Source organism: Lynx canadensis, chromosome A1, assembly GCF_007474595.2.
Source record: "Lynx canadensis isolate LIC74 chromosome A1, mLynCan4.pri.v2, whole genome shotgun sequence".
In the NCBI taxonomy this organism is placed as follows: Eukaryota; Metazoa; Chordata; class Mammalia; order Carnivora; family Felidae; genus Lynx; species Lynx canadensis.
The window spans coordinates 26,688,922-26,703,723 of NC_044303.2; the positions used below are offsets into that span (position 1 = coordinate 26,688,922).

Here is a 14,802-nt window from a genome sequence, read left to right on the forward strand (position 1 = left end):
TTTTTTATGTCTTATCTACATTTAGTTTTAATTTTATGTCTTTAAATCAAAGGTTTATTTGTTTGAATAACAGTTCTTTATTCTTTGTACCTATAGAAGTAATGTTCTAATCCTGTTTACCAAAATTAAATAGGATGTCTAGTTTTTTTAAATTATAGAAACATTGAAAATGTTGGACTTATATTGATCATTCATTGTTTGACTTGTATATTTTAAATTTTATAAATATGCAGGAAGACATTATAAAGCTGAAGGCTAAAATTATAGCTGTAAAAGAATCTATCATTGAAAAAACTTTCTTTCTTGAGGAAGAAGAAAAGACACATGAAAAATTAAGAAAAGAAATAGAGGTAAGTCTTAATTATCTGGATTTCAATGTTTTATGGTATATAATTTACATAGTTTATTTTCAATTCCTAAAACAGCTAGAGAACAAAAAAGAACTATAAAAAGCAATAAAGTTCAAATCATTGCCAGAAATAACTCTCTCATTCAGATACTTAAATATGTGAAATGTATTCAAAAAAGCAAACACTCATTCCTATTAAAATATGGCCTGGGAGGGTGCCTGTGTGGCTCAGTTGGTGAAGCATCCCACTCTTGACTTTGGCTCAGGTCATGATCTCACATCTGGGTTTCACTGAAGGCACAGAGCCTGGGTTCTCTCCCCCTCTCTCTGCCCCTCCCCCACTTGTGTGTGTGCATGCGCATGCTCTAAATAAATAAATAAATAAATAAATACTTAAAAAAATTTTTAAATGTGGCTGGGAATTATTCCAGGTCTCATTCCATCAACAACTTGGTACTAAATTAATAGCTAGAAAGTAGAGGCTATCGAGTTACTAGATAGACATCAGAAACTCCTTAAAATAGAGTAAAAGGCAATGGAAGTCATTAGTATCCTAATCCTTTCTGACTTCACACTTCCAATTATTAAGAATCAAATAAAAAAACTGATATGCAAAATTGAAAATGAATTAAATTGGGGGTACCACTAGTAGACTTCTATGACCATTATTGTTTAAATAAATGGAGAACAAAAATAGAAAAGAATATGTTGTTGAGGAAATAAAAAATTATTTATTATTTGAAATTATTATGTGAAATTATTATTTGAAATAATATGTGAAATATTATGTGAAATAAATAATTTTCACCCTTAAGACATTAATTTGAAAACTAAAAAGATATGTTTGCTTGTGGCTAATTTAACACAATAAAAAAGCATCTGAGGAATTTGAAGATAAAAATCCTCACCTTTACAAAACATTTTTCTAAGAAATACCATTACTTTATCATATATTTAGTAGTAACCTAAATAAATGATTACTTTTTTACCTTCTGGGATCAAGATTTATTATAAAACTAGAAACAGTAAGACACTATCAGCGGCATCAAAATAGAAGTACAATGATTAATGAAATAGAAAAAAGACTCCGGATATAATCCATCATAAATGGTACAAACAAAATAAGTTAGCCATATGGGAAAATAAAGCAAATTTGGAAATAAAATTATATTTCTATCTTATAACACATACAACTACTTCCAGGAAGATTCAAGACAATATATGAGACAAACTTAACCATTTGTGTCAGAGAACTATTTCTTTTAAAAGACACACACACACACACACACACACACACACACAACTGCATGATTAAATATTGCTTTTGACAATATCATAAGTTTCTGGATTATTAAAATGTACCATTACAATAAAGAAGATAAGACTCATAGAGAGAAGGTATTTGTAATTTATACAAGTGACTAAGAGATAAAAGATGTCAAACAAGCCAGTAGAACACTGGGTAAAATATGAAAAGTCTTATTTTTTGAAACATGAATATCCAAAAACACTGGTAAAATTGACAAACCTAATTAATAATAGTGGATTGATAATTAAAACCACAATGGGGTCCCATATTTAGTCCCTTAGATTATCAATATTACAGTTGGGAAGATATGGAGCACCTGAATTTTATTATTTTTAAATATAATTTATTCTCAAATTGGCTTACCTACAACACCCAGTGCTCATCCCAACAAGTGCCTTCCTCGATGCCCATCACCCATTTTCCCCTCTCCCCCACCCTCCCATCCACCCTCACTTTATTCTCTGTATTTAAGAGTCTCTTATGGTTTGTCTCCCTCCTTCTCTGCTTGTAACTAATTTTCCCCCTCCCTGCCTTCATGGATGTCTCTTAAGTTTCTCAAGATCCACAGATGAGTGAAAACATGATATCTGTCCTTCTCTGACTGACTTATTTCACTCAGCATAATACCTTCTAGTTCCATCCACATTGCTGCAAATGGTGAGAATTCATTCTTTCTCATTGCCAAGTAGTAGTCTATTGTGTGTGTGTGTGTGTGTGTGTACATTTTAATATAATTTATCATCAAACTGATTTCCATACAACACCCAGTGCTCATCCCAGCATGTACCCTCCTCCATGCTCATCACCTACTTTCCCCTCTCCCCCACCTCCCATCAACCCTCAGTTTGTTCTCAGTCTTTAAGAGTCTCTTATGGTTTGCCTCACTCCCTCTCTGTAACTTTTTCTCTTTCCCCTTCCCTCCCCCCATGATCTTCTGTTAATTTCTCAAGATCCACATATGAGTGAAAACATATGATATCTGTCTTTCTCTGACTGACTTATTTCACTTAGCATAATACCCTCCAGTTCCATCTATGTTGCTGCAAATGGCAAGATTTCATTCTTTCTCATTGCCAAGTAGTATTCCATTGTATATATAAACCATCTTCTTTATCCATTTGTCACTTGATGGACATTTAGGCTCTTTCCATAATTTTGTTATTGTTGAAAATGCTGCTATAAACATTGGGGTACATATGCCCCTATGCATCAGCACTCCTGTGTCCCTTGGATAAATTCCTAATAGTGCTATTGCTGGGTGGTAGGGTAGGTCTATTTTTAACTTTTTGAGGAACCTCCACACTGTTTTCCAGAGTGGCTGCACCAGTTTGCATTTCCACCAATAGTGCAAGAGGGTTCCCATTTCTCCACATCCTTGCCAACATCTGTTGTTTCCTGATTTGTTAATTTTAGCCACTCTGGCAGGTGTGAGGTGGTATCTCAGTGTGGCTTTGATTTGTATTTCCCTGATAATGTGTGACATTAAGCACCTTTTCATGTGCTTGTTGGCCATCTGGATGTCTTCTTTGGAAAAGTGTCTATTCATGTCTTCTGCCCATTTCTTCACTGGATTATTTGCTTTTTGAGTGTGGAGTTTGATAAGTTCTTTATAGATTTTGCATCGTAGCCCTTTATCTGGTATGTCATCTGCAAACATCTTTTCCCATTCCGTTGGTTGCCTTTTCATCTTGTTGATTGTTTCCTTTGCTGTGCAGAAGCTTTTTATCTTGATGAGGTCCCAATAGTTCAGTTTTCCTTTTATTTCCCTTGCCTTCAGAGATGTGTCGATTAAGAAGTTGCTGTGGCTGAGGTCAAAGAGATTGTTGCCTGTTTTCTCCTCGAGGGTTTTGATGGTTTCCTGCCTCACATTTAGGTCTTTCATCCAGTTTGAGTCTATTTTTGTGTATGGTGTAAGAAAGTTGTCCAGTTTCATTCTTCTGCATGTTGCTGTCCAGTTCTCTCAGCACCATTTGCTGACAAGACTGTCTTTTTTCCATTGGATCCTCTTCCCTGCTTTGTCAAAGATTAGTCGGCCATACATGTGTGGGTCCAATTCTGTGTTCTATATTCTATTCCATTGGTCTATGTGTCTGTTTTTGTGCCAATACCATATACTGTCTTGATGATTACAGCTTTGTAGTAGAGGCTGAAGTCCGGGGTTGTGATGCCTCCCGCTTTGATTTTCTTTTTCAAGATTACTTTGGCTATTTGGGGTCTTTTGTGGTTCCATACAAATTTTAGGGTGTTTATTCTAGCTCTGTGCACTCTGATTGGGATTGCATTGAATGGGTAGATTGCTTTGGGTAGTACTGACATCTTAACAATGTTTATTCTTCCAATCCAAGAGCATGGAATGTTTTCCCATTTCTTTGTGTCTTCTTCAGTCCTTCATAAGCTTTCTATAGTTTTCAGCATACAGACCTTTTACATCTTTGGTTAGGTTTATTCCTATGTATTTTATGGTTCTTGGTGAAATTGTAAATGAGATCAGTTTCTTTATTTCTTTCTGTTGCTTCGTTATTGGTGTATACAAATGCAACTGATTTCTGTACATTGATTTTGTATCCTGCGACTTTGCTGAATTCATGTATCACTTCTAGGAGTCTTTTGGTGGAGTCTTTTGGGTTTTCCATGTAGAGTATCATGTCGTTTGTGAAAAGTGAAGGTTTGACTTCTTCTTTACCAGTTTTCATGTTTTTTATTTCATTTTGTTGTCTGATTGCTGATGCTAGGACTTCCAACACTATGTTAAACAACAGTGGTTAGAGTGGACATCCCTGTCGTGTTCCTGATCTCAGGGGAAAAGCTTTCAGTCTTTCCCATTGAGGATAATACTAGCTGTGGGCTTTTCATATATGACTTTTATGATGTTTAAGTATGTTCCTTCTATCCCAACTTTCTTGAGGGTTTTTATTAAGAAAGGATGTTGTATTTTATCAAATGCTTTTTCTGCATCTATTGATAGGATCATGTTTCTTATCTTCTGTTAATGTGATGGATCACACTGATTGAATTGTGAATGTTGAACCAGCCCTGCAGCCCAGGAATGAATCCCACTTGATCATGGTGAATAATTCTTTTTATATGCTGTTGAATTCGATTTGCTAGTATCTTGTTGAGAATTTTTGCATCCATGTTCATCAGGGATATTGGCTCGTAGTTCTCCTTTTTTGTGGGGTCTTTGTGTGGTTTAGGAATCAAAGTAATGCTGGCTTCATAGAATGAGTCTGGAAGTTTTCCTTCCATTTCTACTTTTTGGGACAGCTTGAGAATGGTAGGTATTAACTCCGCTTTAAATGTCTGGTAGAATTCCCCAGGCAAGCCATCGGGTCCAGGACTCTTATTTGTTGGGAGATTTTTGATAACTGATTCAATTTCTTCACTAGTTATGGGTTTGTTAAAATTTTCTATTTCTTCTGGTTTGAGTTTTGGTAGTGTGTGGGTGTTAGGAATTTGTCCATTTCTTCCAGGTTGTCCAGTTGTTGGCATGTAATTTTTCCTACTATTCTCTTATAATTGCTTGTATTTCTGAGGGATTGGTTGTGATAAATCCATCTTAATTCATGATTTTATCTATTTGGATCCTCTTCCTCTCTCTTTTTGAGAAGCCTGGCTAGAGGTTTGTCAATTTTGTTTATGTTTGCAAAATGTCAACTCTTGGTTTCATTGATCTGTTCTACTGTTGTTGTTTTTTTAAATTCTATATTGTTTAGTTATGCTCTGATCTTTATTATTTCTCTTCTTATGCTGGTTTGGGGTTTCTTTGTTATTCTGCTTCTGGTTCCTTTAGGTGTGCTGTTAGATTTTGTATTTGGGATTTTTCGTGTTTCTTGAGATAGGCCTGGATTACAATGTATTTTTCTCCTAGGACTGCCTTGCTGCATCTCAAAGAGTTTGGATTATTGTGTTTTCATTTTCATTTCTTCTTTAATTTCTTCTTTAATTGACTGGTTGACCCATTCATTCCTTAATACGATGTTCTTTTGCCTCCATGCATTTGGAGGTTTTCCAAAGTTTTTCCTGTGGTTGTTTTCAAGTTTCATAGCATTATGATCTGAAAGTGTGCATGGTATGATCTCAATTCTTCTGTATTTATTGTGGGCTGTTTTGTGACCCAGTATGTGATCTATCTTGGAGAATGTTCCATGTGAACTTGAGAAAAATGTATATTCTGCTGCTTTAGGATGAAAAGTTCTAAATATATCTGTCAAGTCCATCTGGTCCAGTTATGATTCAGGGCCCTTGTTTCTTTATCTGTTTTCTGTCTAGATGATCTGTCCATTGTTGTAAGTGGAGTATTAAAGTCCCTTGCAATTACTACATTCTTACCAATAAGATTGCTTATGTTTGTGATTGTTTTATATATTTGGGTGCTCCCAAATTCAGTGAATCGACACTCATAATTGTTAGCTTTTCCTGATGGATAGACCCTGTAATTATTATGTAATGCCTTTCTTCATCTCTTGTTACAGTCTTTAGTTTAAAGTCTAGTTTGTCTGACGTAAGTATGGCTACTCCAGCTTTCTTTTGACTTCCAGTAGCATGATAGATGGTTCTCCATCCCCTCACTTTCAATCTGAAGGTGTCCTCAGGTCTAAAATGGGTCTCTTGTAGACAGCAAAAAGATGGGTCTTGTTTTTTTATCCATTCTGATACCCTATGTCTTTTTATTGGATCATTTGGTCCATTACATTCAGTGTTATTACTGAAAGATATGGGTTTAGAGTCATTGTGTTATCTATAAGTTTTATGCTTGTAGTGATGTGTCTGGTCCTTTGTGGTCCTTGCAATCTTTCACTCACAGCGTCTCCCTTAGGATCTCTTGTAGGGCTGATTTAGTGGTGATGAATTCCTTTAGTTTTTGTTTGTTTGGGAAAACCGTTATCTCTCCTTCTATTCTGAATGACAGGCTTGCTGGATACAGGATTCTTGGCTGAATCTTTTTCCTGTTCATCACATTGAAAATTTCCTGCCACTCTTTCTGGCCTGCCAACTTTCAGTAGATAGGTCTGCTACTAACCTTAAGTGTCTACCCTTGTATGTTAAGGCCCGTTTATCCCTAGCTTCTTTCAGGATTCTCTCTTTATCTTTGTATTTTGCCAGTTTCACTGTGCAGAAGATCAATTCAAGTTACATCTGAAAGGAGTTCTCTGTGGAGTACCTACATTTTAATTTACTGTTGGTATGAGTGTAAATTGGTAAAAAGTATTTTGGAAAGGATTTTGAAATTACCTAGTAATTTTTAACTCTAATATTCTTTCTTGAGGTAAGAGTTGTAAGAGTAGGTACACAAATGAAAAGGTTTAGTTTGACTAATTTTGACTAAGATATATATTTACACCTGTTATTACCATCACCTAGATCAGGATAGAACACTTACCCATCATGCTTACGGAGTTCTTCTGTGCTCCTTCCCCCAGGCTACCACTATTCCGGTTTTTTTTTTTTTTCTTTTTTTTTTTTCAACGTTTATTTATTTTTGGGACAGAGAGAGACAGAGCATGAACGGGGGGGGGGGCAGAGAGAGAGGGAGACACAGAATCGGAAACAGGCTCCAGGCTCTGAGCCATCAGCCCAGAGCCTGACGCGGGGCTCGAACTCACGGACCGCGAGATCGTGACCTGGCTGAAGTCGGACGCTTAACCGACTGCGCCACCCAGGCGCCCCTATTCCGGTTTTTAAAAACAACTTCATTGAGATATAACTCGCATACCATATAATTAATCCATTGAGAGTGCATAATTCAATGGTTTTTAGTATATTTATCAATTTCTAACCATTGCCACATTTAATTTTAGAAATTTTCATCACCTCAAAAAGGAAACATCATACCCTGTAGCTGTAACCTCTTCTTTTGTCTATTTTGTTTACCTATATATTTGCTCTACCATATTCTTCTTTCCTACCTGATGGTCTAAAATTCCTTCTTTTATCATTTCCTGTCTCTTTAGAAAAATGAATTCATTAGAATAGGTCTGCTGGTGACAAAGTGTTTTAGTTTTTTTTCATCTGAGAGTGTCTTGGTTTCCCCTTCACTCCTGACGGATATTTTTGATGCATATAGAATTCTGGGTTGAATATGTTTTCACTCATATGTGGGTCCTGAAAAACTTAACAGAAGACCAGGGGGGAGTGGAAGAGGGGGAAAAGTTACAGAGAGGGAAGGAGGCAAACCATAAGAGACTCTTAAATACTGAGAACAAACTGAGAGTTGATGGGGGGTGGGGGAGAGGGGAAAGTGGGTGATGGGCATTGAGGAGGGCATCTGTTGGGATGAGCACTGGGTGTTGTATGGAAACCAATTTGACAATAGATTATATTTAATATAAAAAAATAAAATAAAATAAAATAATTCTGGATTGAAAGTTCTTTCCTCATTTGAAAAATGCTGTGCCACTTCTTTCTGACCTCCATGATTTCTGATGAAAAATCCTGTCATCCAAATTGTTTTTCTCCCTATAGATGAGGTGCTCTTTTTTTAAATTGAAATTTGATTAACATACAGACTTCATAACATCATAACATAACATAACAACATCATTTTGGGTATGCAATATATCAGTTTTATACATTACTCAGTGCTCATCACAATAAATGCATTCTTAATCCCCTTTACCTACTTTACCCATCCCCCCATCCAATATCCCTTCGGCAACCACCAATTTGTTCTCTGTATATGAACAATACAGAATTTAGCAATATATTTTATATAACATTCTTCTCAAAATAGGGTAGCAGCCATTTGATTTTCAAAAACTGTCTCAAATAGCACATGACTCCTTCACTTTTCTATGTGTGTGCTACATTCCTTACAAAACCCCTTCTAAAGATATATGCCCTCCTGAACTTGCATTCTAGTTGGAGACATAGACATAAACAATATATGTAAGTAAAATATATGGCATGTTAGCTAAGGATAGGATTAAGGACAAAAAAATGGAGCAGAGAAGGGAATATGTAATATATGTGGTGTAAGGAGAGAGAAGGCGAAATATTATATCTTCTAGCCATCAAAAGCTGCACTGAGAAGGTCTCTTTCAGCAAAATCCTAAAAGAAGTGAAGGAGCTAGGCATGCAGATCTGAGTGAGAGCTTTCCAGGAAAAAGTAAATGCAAGTACAAAGGTCTTAAGATGAGACCATTCCTGGGCTCAGAGGTTAGAAGAGCAGTGTGGCTAGAATGGAGGGAAGGAAGAAAACAGTAGTGGATGAGGTCAGATTTGGCTGATACAGGGCCTTGTTTTCTTTTTGCCACTGTGTTTTGTGACCACCACCTCTCCTTCATTATTGCTTGTTTCTTCCTATCCAGAAACAGTAACTAAATGAGAGTAGTGGCCCATCCACTTCCTAGAGGCAAAAAGTTACTTTCTGTACAGAACCATTTACATCTTTGGCTCCTACAGATAATCAAATTTGAACATTAAGACACATCTCAAAGTCTGAATGTTATCAGTAGAGGCTGAACAAATGGCTGACTTTCAAGAAGGCTCACAATGTGAACTTTGCCTTTACAAAGTCACTTCTTGTCTCTCTCCCTCTCTCTCTCTTTTTTCCCTTTGTTCATTTGTTGTATGCATGGGGGGGGGTTGTTTATTTGTTAATTTCAAGTTTTTATTTAAATTCTAGTTAGTTACCAGAGGGAAACGGGTGGGGGGGGATGGGTGAAATAGGTGATGGGGATTAAGGAGTGCACCTGTCATGATGAGCACTCCATGATGTATGGAATTGTTCAGTAACTATATTGTACACCTGAAACTAATATAACATTGTATGTTAACTAGCTGGAATTAAAATAATACAAAATAAGACAAATGAAATATTGGCATGTGAAAAAGAAAAAAATAAAGTCACTTCTTGGCCAAACTGCCTTTTAGCCTTGTGAGCTTAGAAACTTAATCTTGTTAGTATCCCAGAGGTGCTTAGACATAGAGAGATGCTAGTAAGTTCACAAGAAACTGATGTATATAACTCAAATATCAGCTTATTAATTTACAATAATAAAATTCTCAAGGAATTTAGTTCTTCTTGGTTAATCTGAAAGCCTCCATCATCTGAAATGATTTTCAAGATTAGAAAGAGAAAGGAAAGAAAAGAATTTCTCTTTCAAATAATTCTTTCATCTGTCACAAAATTTAAAATAGGTACATGTATTTTAAGGAAACCAGATAACTTATGTCAGCCATTGGTGCTTCTCCCTGTAAGGGAACTACATTGGAAGCCAGGAGTTGGTTAGTGAGCATGGAAATCAAGTCAGTCATCTGAGTTTGAATGTTCTTGGACTCTGGCTCTGGGTGCTCAAGGAGCCAATCCCCATAACACAATTATACGTGTCAGATAATCAGTTCCTAACAGCACATGACTCCTTAACTTTCCTATGTGTGTGCTACATTCTTCACAAAACCTCTTCTAATGATATGTTCTTTCTTTAGGTGTATTAATACCTTTTGTGACATCTAGCTATGACTGGTGATCTGGAGTCCCACTAAGGGTACCTTGCACATCTCTACTCTGATCCATTGTGTATTAGTTTCATAGCTTACTACTGAAGAATAATTTTAGAAGCATGCTACTATGCAACTGACCAAATTTACTGATTAAACAAAAATTTGTTTTAGTTATTTTATTGTTATGAATATATTCTATGAACAGCAGTATGTGCACATTCAGCAACTATTCTCTCCTTATGAATATATTCTATTGTATATACCAGTGGATATAATATATAAATATATTATGTATAGTGGATATGTATGTTTTTATATAGAAATATAGATATAAATATATATCCTCTTAAGTATATTCAATGTATAAAAAATCTTTTTTTGAATATAGTTTCACATCTAATATGATGTTTCAGTTTATATTAATTTACTTCTAATCCTTTTCAAGTCATTTTTTATTTTGTAAACATATTAGCAGGGTTAGTTCACCAGTTTCAATGAATTATCTGAACTTAAAGAATTAACAAAAATGAAAACTTAGAATGACATAAAGTTTATAGAACTTTATGTGAAGTGTCAGTTGACAAGTTTTCACTTTGTCTTTATGGTAGTAATTTGATGTCTCTGTCCCCATTCCCCTGATGCTGTTGCAGAGCTGTATTTTGATATAATTTATTTTTTTGTAATCATGTATGTCTTATTTTATGCATTAAAAGCATTATTCTGAGGAGTCCATAGTCTTCACCATATTGTCAAAAGGACCCATGGTATAATAACTGTAAAGAAGGTCTGAGTTAAGGCAGGAACTTGGAAACAAAACGAGTGACCTTTGGTGGGGGAAAAGCAGAGGGGAGATTCAGGATGTGTACTCTTGTTTTAACAGGTACAACATAAGAGATATAATGCAATTCTTAAGCGTTTGCATTGTCAAGTGAACAAGCTTCAGTCAAATAGAAGACAATGGCAATCGAACATTCAACAACTGGAAAAAACTGCAGCTGAACTGAGAAAACGCATTGGAATGAAATACTAACGTGGCTAAAGGGCAATGTAGAACATAGACCAAGCCAACGAAACAGAAAATTCTTTGGATTCTTAACAACCAGCATCTACTACCAGAGGTCTGTCTTAATAACAGATGTATTTTCTCTCTCTCTCTTTTTTTTTTTTCTTGAATCAGTTACCTGCTTACCTTCCAAGCCTACAATTGACAACAGTAGAGAGACAATAGGAATGCTTATGTAAGAATAGTGCAAGATTCTATATAAACATTTTGAGTGTATAAGATAAACTGTACTCATGATTCTTATTTTATAAATGTGTTGTTTGCACTATCATATGAGGTAAAAATTTAGAAGGAAACACTTGAAGTTATAATGATTTATTTTAAATGATTTATTTTAAATGATTTATTTTAAAAGATTGTTTCAAACATTTTATTAAAACTTGCTTTTTTACCACTGCCTTCACAGTAGTCCACAAATATTGACATTTATAATAATGTTGTTGTATGTTCAGTGCTTCAGGTACTTTACTCAGTTTTTTATTCTGAAGGTAGCAATCATTTTTTTCTTTGTTATTAGATAACATAATTTTAGAGTGTTGCAATGCATAAAATTTTTTGTTTACTTTTCTGTCTGTAAATTTGTTAGTAATATTCTGTGATGAAATTGATGTTATAGCATCGTGCAAGGCAAATATGAGCTCTTAAAAAAAGAATATTAACCAGTATACACTACCATGTATTTTTTCTCACTGGAAGTCATATACTATGTTCCTGGCAACATGTCAAAATTTAACTTGATACTAAGATAAAAATGCTCCTTCTTATGGCTCCATTGAATCAAATTTTTAGGAACAAAAAAAATATTGAGGATAATGGTTTTTAAATATTTACTTTTAGGACTTAGTGCTTTCAAAGCAACAACATCAAAAAGGTATCTCAAGTCCATTTTCTCCTCACCTTTCTTTGTGCCTACGACTAAGTAAGAGGATAGCTGATATAAAACCTGACATAAATAATCTTGTTATGTCTAACATTAATAATCCTATTATGAATTAGCATGGCTCAATATGGCTAACATTTCAAATATCTTTGCTGTTAACACAATCAGCCTTGGTGCATGACTCAGAAATGCAGTTAGACTAAAAATGGTTAAACCTGCAGATTGTAGACAGTATCCACTATGCTCAGCGGAAGACAAGGCTGACACAAAGGCTGATGATATAAAAATATTTTAGTGTATTTTGCATATTTAAAAGGTTATTTTTATAATTATACTTTATAATTTTATTTACAGTTTATAATAGAAAAATTCTAGCTTTCTAAACTTTTTAAGCTTATAATAGGTTTCAAAATATTTGTACGTGATAGCTAAACACCTTGAGTTATGTTTGTGAAAATTATTTTTAAATTAAGATAGAGAAATAGGTTTAATCTGCTTAAGATAATGTGTTCTATTTGAGAAAGTTGTTTTTAATGTAGTTTTCTGAAATACCCATGATAACAATACATGTACCTATTTTAAATTTTGTGACAGATGAAAGAATTATTTGAAAGAGAAATTCTTTTCTTTCCTTTCTCTTTCTAATCTTGAAAATCATTTCAGATGATGGAGGCTTTCAGATTAACCAAGAAGAACTAAAACTTGAGGTATCCTCAAGCCTGATCATATAGTTAGTGCATATGATATCTCAACATAATCATAAACTCTGCAGTTAGAAAATGAAGTAATTTTTTAAATTTCTCTATAGCTGAATCTAGATTAGAATATGAGCTCTTCTGCTTAATGGCCTTTGTCACATACACTTTTGCGTTACAACTCAGTCTATTTTGAGTAATCATTCAGTCAGATTCTCCTTCTTCTCATTTTCTTCTTGGAGGTAGTCTAAATTCCTGGAGCAGGGGATGGGCAGTACACTTACATTGTTTGTCATCAGGGGAAGGGTCCTGGTCCAAGCAGCATTCTCACTGGCCTCTGCAGAGCTGTAACCCATCTTCTTGGTCTTGAGGCGTTTGCCTATGCCACACCTGCAGTTGTTGTCTCTAATTAATGTGGTCAGCCTCCTCACCCAATCACAAGGTCTCTTCTGCTCATGTTTACTTCTCTTTTTCTGTATGTAGGACAAATTTTACCTCTTTGGGGCCTGTTATTCTACTCACGAATTCTTCCTGACTTTTTGATTCCTGGTATAAAATGAGTCTTTCAAGTCTCTCAGTGCTTTGGAGCTCAGCAAATTTTTCTCTCAAAATGCCCCGTGTTCTGCAAAGGAAAGCTATGATTTTAACACTATTGTGTCTACTGTGGACTCTTTAAAAAGCCTAACGTGAAGCTCAAAGCTGATAAATGACTTCTAAATTCTGAGTAGTTGTGTCCTGACTCTAGCCTGCTAAGTTCTATTATCTAAATGATCAGGAAAAGGTAAGTAGTGCAAGGAAGCAGTGGGAGGAAAAAAACCTACAGTTATATATCAAAATATTACTTACCACATGTGCAATGTATAGGCAAATTATAGTTGACCAATGTGAATAAATTGATATCTACTTTTAAGTCATATATTAACAGTGGTGATTTCCATTGTCAAAGCAGCTATCATAGGCACTGTCAAGGACAGTATAAATGATCTATGTGTTATCTGTTAGGCCATGTTATTCTAGTCAATTGATTAATCATGTTATTTTCTAAAAGACTAAAGATATGAAATAGCAACAATAGTAACATAATTGAGCAACTATGCAATGCCCTATTTGGCAATTTGCATACATTAATTCATTTACTCTTCAGAATAATGAGAATAATGGCTTAAAGTATATATTATTGTCCTTGATTTACAGATGGGGAAACTGAGGCTTAGGGACTTGCTTAAGATCTTATCACACAGCTCATCAGGGGCAGAGTTGAAATTCATTGTCCTATTTTTTTTAGCTACATAAAATATCCTGCAAGAAATGATCCCAAAGAAAGCCTCAATTTTACAATTTTATTATTAAATAAATATTTTATTTGTATACTTAATCAATTTTTAAAATAAATTACAAGGCATAAGACAAATTTAACTTAAAGGAGAAATCTTATGGTTAAAAAAAGGGGGGAATTCCACATATAGGTCACCACACCGTCCTAACAAGTGAAAAGTTAATAGGCTGAAGAATCAATAACTCTTCTTGGATCCCTAAGAGGTGAGGACACAAGGGAAACCACTGTCTCTGAAGTTGGAGACACAGGTAGGCAAATACAACAAGGCACTGCTGGCCAGAGCAGAGACTCACAAACCGCCATAAGAAACAGTGTCAGGACAGGAAAACCTAACTGTAATTGATAAATTTCTGGAGTCCTGGCGTACTCTAAGAGTTAAAAACCCCAGGGGAACCCAGGCAGAGGTAGGTCCCCACAATACTGTGAGATTTATCTCCAGATAAGAATTACAACTGAGTTCTTCTCAGGAACCATACAGGCAAGAAGAGAGTGGTGTGAAATATTTAAAGTGTTGACAGAATAAAATCCACCAACCTAGAATTCTGTACCCTATGAAATTATCCTTCAGAAGTGAAGGAGAAATAAAGACTCTCAGACAAATTGAGGGAATTTAATGCAGTAGACCTACCTCACAGGAAATGTTAAAGAAGTTCTTTAGAGAAATAAAAAATAATATAAGTAAGAAACTTGAATCTGTATAAAGTAAGGAAGAGTATCAAAGAAGGAAT

General features: G+C 35.0%; 1 protein-coding gene across 5 annotated transcripts in view; it reads left to right on the forward strand.

The window, feature by feature from the left end:
* The window catches only part of CCDC122 (coiled-coil domain containing 122), a 50,213-nt gene that overhangs the window by 21,213 nt on the left and 14,198 nt on the right, over window positions 1-14,802 (forward strand). For 4 of the 5 annotated variants that reach the window (XM_030311283.1, XM_030311275.1, XM_030311296.1 and 1 more), the window contains exons 5-6: window positions 234-350; window positions 10,981-11,462. In XM_030311283.1, the coding sequence (XP_030167143.1) occupies window positions 234-350; window positions 10,981-11,130 (267 nt within the window). In that variant the 3' untranslated portion in view covers window positions 11,131-11,462. Of the gene's footprint in view, window positions 1-233; window positions 351-10,980; window positions 11,463-14,802 lie in introns of those variants that run through there. The other variant, XR_004342895.1, reaches the window with a different exon arrangement.